This window comes from Vulpes vulpes, chromosome 15 (assembly GCF_048418805.1).
Source record: "Vulpes vulpes isolate BD-2025 chromosome 15, VulVul3, whole genome shotgun sequence".
Taxonomy (NCBI): Eukaryota; Metazoa; Chordata; class Mammalia; order Carnivora; family Canidae; genus Vulpes; species Vulpes vulpes.
The window spans coordinates 526,620-535,596 of NC_132794.1; the positions used below are offsets into that span (position 1 = coordinate 526,620).

At 47.0% G+C, this 8,977-nt stretch overlaps 1 protein-coding gene across 2 annotated transcripts in view; it reads left to right on the forward strand.

Annotated features, from left to right (window-relative positions):
* The window catches only part of MCM3AP (minichromosome maintenance complex component 3 associated protein), a 61,622-nt gene extending 54,880 nt beyond the window's left edge, over window positions 1-6,742 (forward strand). For both annotated transcript variants that reach the window (XM_072738489.1, XM_072738488.1), the window contains exons 26-29: window positions 353-482; window positions 2,043-2,249; window positions 5,249-5,399; window positions 6,453-6,742. In XM_072738489.1, the coding sequence (XP_072594590.1) occupies window positions 353-482; window positions 2,043-2,249; window positions 5,249-5,399; window positions 6,453-6,611 (647 nt within the window). In that variant the 3' untranslated portion in view covers window positions 6,612-6,742. The remainder of the gene's footprint in view (window positions 1-352; window positions 483-2,042; window positions 2,250-5,248; window positions 5,400-6,452) is intronic.
* The last annotated feature ends 2,235 nt before the right edge of the window (window positions 6,743-8,977 follow it).

An 8,977-nucleotide genomic window follows, 5' to 3' on the forward strand; every position in this document is an offset into this window, starting at 1 on the left:
GGACTCCCCGTCAGGCCAGTGACTTCCAGGAGACTGTAACCATCTGGAGGAGCAAAGAATGTTCCAGGAGAACCTAGACATCCTCCCTGACATGGACCCCTTGGCTGGCTCTAAGTTAGATTTTGTTGACTCCGAGCAGTCGTGAGCCAGGCTCACACATGAGCCTGTGTGAACCCTAAATGACCCACGGGCACTGGTACATGTTTGGTCGAGCATGGGAGTCACACAGTTGTGTGACTTTGATTAATTAGTAGGGTTTGTCCTTAAGTCAGTGTCTGTAAGCAGATTTCAAGTGGTCACTTGTTGCTCTTTTGATATTCTTTTCTCAATTGTTTTTGTGTTGTAATTTCAGAGGCTCTGAGTGAAGATGGTCAGATATGTGTATATTTTTTTAAAAACCATTTGAAAAGATATGACATTCCTTTGTCGTGGGAACAAGCCAGAATGCAGACACAGAAGGAGCTACATCTGAGTCAGGAGCGGTGAGATCCGTGTCCGTTGTGTCTTTCTGTCTTGACAGCTGGCAGAGCAAACTGGGTGATTCTCCTCCAGAACACATAAACAGAACGTGAATGTTCTACACACGGAATCTAGCCCACTGTGTGTATTCCGACAAATACTCGAGGGCCAGATCCTTCTCATGCAGGCATCTCATTTAGCAGACAGACCTGACTCTGAAATCATAACAGAGCCAGCAGAGGGTAGATAGAAGAAAGCTGACATCTCATCTGACTTACAAACCTGGCTTGAAAGCACTGAATAAAACGTCTTAGCACATGTAATCTGGTAATACATAAGAAAAACCTCACAGTTAGGGTTTATCCCAGGATAAATAAACCACATCAACAGAAATCTAATCTCATGTAATTTGCTGTCATAGCAGAAAAACAGTGATCATTTCAGTGTTTAAATGCTTTTCTTAAAATTTATACCCTCCCACCCCAATTTATACTCATTCCTAATACAATTTCTTATTAAACTTGGGTAAAAAATATCTTTAGCTTGATAAGGTTTTCTACTATAAAGGTACCCCCCCAAAGAAATTCCTTCTTACTAAGATGTTAGAAACACTGACGTCAGAACCACCCTGAGCTGCTCTGATGTCACTGAGTCACTGTCGTCCTGAGATGCTGCCCAGTGCAGGGACACCGATAAGATGGCTTAAATATTGAAAGGTGGTAGGAACTGTCATTTCCAGTCAGTAAAACAGTCAGTTCAAGAAAATGAACGGTTACATCCTTAGAACTATCGAGGGTTCAGCAAGCGGATCAGACCGATGGGCCGGTGGTAGGCGCACATCGTCACTCAGAGCAGCAAACCCCTAACCTACAGACATAAACCGACCCAGGAAAGGCACTAACTCCCTGTGAGGGGGGCTCAGGGCCTTGAAGGTACAGAGAAAACCTGAGTACGTGAGAGGCCAGCTAGCTCTGTGGAAGGGAAGATGCAGTGCTAGGAGGATGTCGGTTCTCAAACTGTCCAGTCAGGGCGTTTCTAACCCAAGACCCAAAAGGATTTATCCCCCTGGTCTTGACGAGTTAATTCTCAGATTCATCAGGATGAGAAAATGTGCAGCAGTTGTTGAGAAAACTTTGAATAATGCGGAGGGTGTGCTGTGCGCAACATCAGAGCATAGAGCAAAGTTGCAGCAAATAGGTCAGAAGTCCAGAAACAGCCACACGTGCCGCAGGTCCGGGATTGGCCCAGTTAGAAGAAACAGTAGATGCCTTTTCTCCCGCTGTTCGTGACTGTTACTTACACATGGATTTAAAAGCTAAATGTAAAAGTAAGAACCCTGCCAGTATGAAGGGAGACTAGAGACCTTGCTGATAGCCCTGGGATGGGAAACAAAACTCGTAGGACACAAGCTCTGCGCGCCGGCTGCCCACCCTCTGTGCCTGAGCCTGACCCCCAGGGAATCCGGAACTAGGCGAGGTCTGGGACTCTCGGTGTCTGGGTGTCTACACCCCCACTCCTGATGCTGGAGGAACCCTTCTCCCTCTCTTTCCCGACCGTAATCATTTCAAAACATGTACTTACAGTTTGGGGATAAAGTCTTTTCATCCTGCTGCAAACACGTTTCCTGCTCCGTTACTGCATGTGCACCAGAAAGGGAAGAGGAGTGTGGAGCGTGGTCCGGAGGGACGGGTTCCCAGCACGCAGGATCTGATGCGCGGAGCCTCTGCCCAGGAGCTCCTGGCCCAGTGCCTGTCCCGGAGTCTGCTGCTGGAGAAGGAGGAGAGCAAGAGGTGAGGTCCATTCCCTTCGGCGCACTGTACCCTTTAGGCCGCTTCCTGCTGGGTTGGCAAAGAGCACAGTGACGTGCCTTGCTCAAGAGAGAAGTCTAAGCTCTTTGAAGGCAGAGGCAGTGCCTCAGTATGTCTTAAACTGTTCCATTATTTGAAATCCGTTTCCTTTACTATTCATTACTGAGGGTCAGTCCTAATATTTCTGTCAGGAAGGAAGTTGCCGGCTAGCTGCTGGCGTGTCTTCAGTGGGTGGTGAGCGCTCAGCGTGTGGCGGACCCCAGGTCTGCCCTTGGCAAGCCCTCGGGGGCCGGTGTGTCGTCCCACACGGTAGACCCTCCTCTGCATCTCCCACCTCCCTTGCTCTTGGTTTCACCAAGAGCACCAGGAGGAGGGCCGTTTACGAGGTGGTCCGACCCCACCCCCAGCCCCCAGCAGCCTCCCTGGGTCTAGCTTATCACCAAGAGCAGACGGGCAGCACCTCGCACCCACTCAGGACACTGAGCGGCCCTCCCTGTTGTGTCTCCTTCCTCCCCCGCACCCCCCAGCACCCAGACCACGGACCATCCCCTTGACTATAAACTCCTTAGACACGTGGTCCTCGCTTCTGTCCTCTTTTGAGTCTCTCCTGACCTCCGTGGCTGTATCCGCTCTGCTCGGGGTCACTGCATCCTGCACACTGCTGAGCTGATTATGAACCCTTGTCCCCAGCCTTTGTTCCTTCCACAGCTTTGTTCTCTTCTTCCTGGTTCTTCCTTACCCCCCACACCCTCACCTATCCTCTGTGTCATCTGTATCCCCACTCCCCAGTGATAGCGTCTATTTTCATGGATTTTTTTTTTTTTTTAAGATTTTATTTATTTATTGAGAAAGAGAGAGGCAGAGGGAGGGAGAGAAGCAGACTCCCCACTGAGCAGGGAGCCCGATGTGGGACTTGATTCCATGACCTGAGCCGAAGACAGTCGCTTCACTGACTGAGCCACCCAGGTGCCCCCATGGATCCCCCCCCCAATGGATTTTTAACTAACATCAGTGTTCTGACGACTCCAAGTTTATATCTTAGCCCCTGAGTTCTCTGAAGTCCAGATTTGAATATCCAGCTGGTTTCTTGAAATCTTCATTAGTCATTTATAGGATGCCTGATAGCCATCTAAAGCTAACACCGCGCATCTAATTCCCAGTATTCCCCCAATCAGCTCCTCTGTTGATGGTCTTCTCAGTCAATGGGGCTTTGCCCTTCCAGTTGCCCAAGCTAAATGTCGTAGAGTTCTCCCTCTACATCCAGTTCATCTGTAAATCCTATTCTTTCTATTAAGGTTATATTTGGAATTGGACTACTTTTTGCAGTGGGCTGTGGTCTAGGCAGGCCCAGTATGAGCCTTTCAGGTGTTTCTCCTTAGCTTGCAACCTTCCAGGGACTCCTCTCCAATCAAAGCCAAAATCTTTTCGAGGTGTGCAGGCCCCACATGATCTGCACCCATTTCCTTTCTGACCTCTCTGCTCCTTGGGCAGTGCGACCAGGCTTTTGTGTTTGCTTCTCCTTTTGCCTGGAACCCTCAGCTACCCTTTTAAAAAATTAATTAATTAACTAATTATATTTTTAAAAGATTTTATTTATTCATGAGAGACAGAGAGAGAGAGAAGCAGAGACACAGGCAGAGGGAGAAGTAGGCTCCATGCAGGGAAGCCTGACGTGGGAGTCTATCCCGGGTCCCCAGGATCATGCCCTGGGCTGAAGGCGGCACTAAACCGCTGAGGCTGCCCCTCAGCTACCCTCCTGAAGTCCCCACAGCTCACCTCGCACTTATGTCCAGTCTCTGCTCAGATGTCTACTTCTCAGTGAGGCCCTCCTTGCCTGCTTTGTCTTTTTCACCCTCAGACCACATTTCCGTTTCCTTGTGTTCCTGTCTGTCTCCCCTCACTAAAGGGTTTACAGCCGGGCCGTGGGTTTTCTTAGAGCACTATATCCCTGGTACCTAGAATGGTGCCTAGTGTTAGTGGGGGCTTGATAAATATGTGTTGGAAGAGTGAGCGGATGTGTTGTGATTTCCAAAGTAGATTTTCCTAGATCTCTATTATTTAAGCAATTAGAGCAGATGGTTTTTTTCATGAAAAGACAAGGGTGTGGAGTGAACAGCTCTGAAGTGTGTTAGGTGGCAGTGGGATATTATTTTGAGTTAATTTTTTAAAGATTATTTATCCACAGAGAGAGGTGGAGACACAGGCAGAGGGAGAAGCAGGCTCCCTGCAGGGAGCCCGATGTGGGACTCGATCCCGGGACTCCAGGATCAACGCCCTGAGCCAAAGGCAGGTGCCCCTATTTTGAGTTAATTTTAAACTATAAGCAGCAATCCATACATATGGATAATCATCAAGAGATAAGAATTAACTGGGGCACCTGGGTGGCAAGGTTGCCTAGGCATTGATTCTTGATTCTGGCTCAGGTTGTAATCTCAGGCTTATGGGACCAAGCCCTGTGTCGGGCTCTTTGTTCGGTGTGGAGTTGGCTTCAGAGTCTCTTTCCTTTTCCCTCTGTCCCTTCTATTTGTGCACTCTCTAAAATAAATAAGTACATCTTGAAAAAGAGATAAGAATTACTTTTAAACACCAAAATAAGGCAGAGAAAATAAAACCAAATGAGAGAAATACAAATAATGTTAAGTAACATGCAAAAGCAGTTTTTGAATAAATGCCACTCTTTCCATTAAATCTAACTTGGGCTTATAAATTAAAGAGAAGATTAAAATTTTTAAGAGTATGGTTCTGCTCAGTTAACGTTATAACTTCATTCTATCTTTAGTAAAAAAGCAAAGCTTTAAGAAATTAGAAGTAGGGCCACCTGGCTGTCTCAGTCATGAAACATGTGATTCTTGATCCTGGGGTTGTAAATTCAAGTCCCATGTTAGGTATAGAGGTTACTTAAAAATAAAATCTTTTTTAAAAATAAAAAATTTTTATTGGAGAAAAGTGAATGCTTTCTTCCTCATTCTCAAATGTTTTAGGTTTGACGATCAGCTTCAGCAGTGGTTGTCTGCAGACTCGGGAGCATTTATGGATTCGATGTCCCTTCCTCTCTACCTTCCTCAGACTCTGGTGTCTCTGCCTCAGACTATTGACCCTGTGATGAAGACAGTGACCCCTGCTAGCCCTCAGGTGGGAGGAGAATATATTTGGCACTTGAGTTAGAATTCAAGACTGAGAGAACGGCGGGCAAAAAGTAACGTCTCTGTTCATCGTATGGTGTCATGATGACTAATTAGTTACTAGGTTAAATTAGGTGTTTTCTTAAATGTAATCTGTCAGTGTTACAGATGCCCAGCTAATCTGAGTTTGTGCTTGAGAAATGGAGAGTGGAATGACAACATGCTTAAGCACTGAACACAACCCATAGCCGTGTGGGCATGCTGTGAGGGCATTGAGAGTGACAAAGGTGGTGACTGACGGTGGCTTCTGTTTGTGCACATAATGCCCAAGCCTTGGCATTACCCTGTCTTCTTTTCTGGGATTAACTTTCCCTGAGGAAAATTAATGAACGAGGGTGGTAAGGTCACAGATGGCAGGGGCTCATCCAGGAGTGGCCCAGGTCTTTCTACCTTACCATCCTCATTCAGCGGTGAAGGAAGCAAAAACTGAGTGATCATCATAGATGCATGTTGCTGGATAGGTAGAAAGTATGCGCCTGGGCTGGTGTAGGAAGCCCCTTAGTAGGGGAGAAAACCAAATTAAGATGACGCACTATATATGTTTATCAGTTTGGCAGATACTTTAAAAGTATTTGTACACTTTGACCTAATGGTTCTGCCCTGAAGAAACTATTATATATATAACAAAAATTAATGTTTTGTTGTTGATGCCTGTGGTGTTAATCATATTGCATAACAAGTGGAAACTATGCAAAGATGGGAGTCTGGCTAAGCGATTTCACATCATATGATGGAATAGCTCAGAGCCTTTCACAGTGATATTTGTAAAAATGATGCTGGAAGTTGTTGATGATACAGTCTGAAGGAACGTTCTGTGCTCAGGTGACACCAGCCATAAATGTACGTGCAGGAAGAGGCTGGAAGGATGTAAGATGCCAAGAGGCGTCTGGGTTCGTTGAGCCCAGTAGGCCCCAGATTTAGTTTCCTTACTGTCCTTAAGGAAAATATATTTGGGTTTAAGGATTTCCTAAAACTGTTTTTACATTCTTTTTTATTTAAATAGAACAAAAGGAGAGGAGAGCAGCTGCAGTTGTCAGAGGCAACAGGCACTTCTGTAAGCGAACGGCTGAAGCACTTGGAGAGGCTGATGCAGAGTTCAAGGGAGGAGGAAGTTGCCTCTGAGCTGCATCTCTCTGCACTGCTGGACATGGTGGACATCTGAGCTGCCAGACCTGAGAGCGGGAAGGTCTCCAAAAGATGTCTGCTTTTACTCACAATGATGTTATTCAGATGCTTGACGCGCTGTTGGAAATGTGATGATTAATCATGCAAATAAACTATTTGAATGTCTCATTAGGCCTTTCCCAGTTTTCAGAGTGAAAGGCTCTTTTCTCCTGGGTGGTGTCTTTTTTGTTTTTAAGATCTTATTTATTCATGAGAGACACAGAGAGAGAGGCAGAGATGCAGGCAGCGGGGAGATTCCCTGCCGAGCAGGGAGCCCGAGGAGGGACTCCATCCCAGCACGACCAGCCTCTGGCTACAGATGGCAGAGATGGGACCCAGGTCATTCTGTACAAGAGCCTGTGACATGGGAAGTGTTGCAGGAATGTTTTGTGGTTTGTTTTTGTTTTGAGAGGAGAGAGAATCCTCAGCTGACTCCACACCTAGCACAGAGCCGGACATCGGGCTCGATCTCCCAACCCTGAGATCTTGAGAGCCGAAGTCAACGGTAGGACGCTCAACCAACCAGGCTGTCTCAGCAACCCGGCAGGAATCCTTAGAAAACAATCTGGCCTGCCAGTTTGGAGACAGAGAAGCAGGCTCCATGCAGGGAGCCCGATGTGGGACTCGATCCCAGGACCCCAGGATCATGCCCTGGGCCAAAGGCAAGCACTCAACTGCTGAACCACAGGCATCCCTATTTTTTATTTCTTATATTGTTATATTTTACCTTCCTATTCTAGTGACTTTTAAAATCTGTTGCCATATTTTTTATTCCTGAGACTCTTTGTTGTTTTTTTTTTTTAACTTTTTATTTATTTATGATAGTCACACACACATGGAGGCGATCCCAGATCTCCAGGATCGCGCCCTGGGCCAAAGGCAGGCGCTAACTGCTGCGCCACCCAGGGATCCCTCTTTGTTGTTTTTTTAATGAATCCTATTCATTCATTTATTCAGTATATACTTCTGGAGTGTTTACTGTGTGCTAGGCATCATTCCTGGTGCTGGGGAAATGGCAACAAGCAAATTTCAGCCCTCACGTGGCTTATATCTTAGTAGGGACACAGGCAATGAAGATAAGTAGGCGAGTTGGTGTGTTAATTGGCGGTAAGCAACGAGGAAGAGGAGAGCTGGGGAGGGAAAGCGTCAGGTGTTCTTGTTTCACAAGTGCAACGTTCGACCCCTGTAAGGACTTTTTAAAAAAATATTTATTTATTCATGAGAGACACAGAGAAAGGCAGAGAGAGAGAGAGGCAGAGACCCAGGCAGAGGGAGAAGAAGCAGGCTCTGTACAGGGAGCCCGACGTGGGACTCGATCCCGGGACTCCAGGATCATGCCCTCGGCTGAAGGGTTTTTGTCAAAGGTCTTGTCCACACCTGGATCATCTACATTTCTCAACATTTCCTTTTCTGCTGTTTTGTCTTTCTTCAGAGGCTCTCCTCAAATGTCTGGCTCATGCTGATGGGGCTCTGAGGAGCTTGTTGGAAGCTCTATGTCCAAGGACGCAGCCTGCCAGCTGAGAGGCTTCTCCCTTTTCTCCCGGGTCTCAGCTGCCAACGTTTGCACGTCTTTTGGGGCCATTTGCTCCAGAGAAATCCTCTTACTGCCTGAAGCTGTACAGCTGAGCGGGAGAAGTGGGCCTGGCCTCCTCCAGTAAGACTCCCTCAACCCCCATCTTCAGTGGCCCCCAGCTGCGTGGTTCCTGAGTTCACACCTGCTCGACTCAGCTGCTGGATGTGACAACTTACTGGTGACTGATAAGAGCAATCTTAGGCAACGTGAAGAGAAAAGCCTGGTGGCAGAGTTGTTTGCTTATTTATTTTTAGGGGAAGGGGTCCGCCATCATACTGCTTGTTCAAAGGTTTTCCAATTTCTGCCCCGTCCTTGGGTTCCTAAGCAACAATGGTCTCTTCTCTTGATGGCTTCACCCCCACATAGGGGTTTCAGCTTTCTCTGGCTCTCTAGGTCACTTATCCCTCCTCACAGCACGGCTTCTAGAATTTTGTTGATCTACCTAGTTTACCGGTACTTCCTCTCCCGTTCTTTCACTGTGAGCTTTTATCCTTCAATACTTTGCGTAAATACAGTTTGGATTCGAAGCGGAAGTCAGTGTCATGCTCAGTCTGACACGTTTAACTGGAAATTTCCGGGATCCCTGGGTGGCGCAGCGGTTTGGCGCCTGCCTTTGGCCCAGGGCGCGATCCTGGAGACCCGGGATCGAGTCCCACGTCGGGCTCCCGGTGCATGGAGCCTGCCTCTCTCTCTCTCTATGTGTGACTATCATAAATAAAAAAAAAAAAAAAACCTGGAAATTTCCCTCTTAAAAAAAACCCAAACTCTGACAATCGGCTTTTCTCTTCACA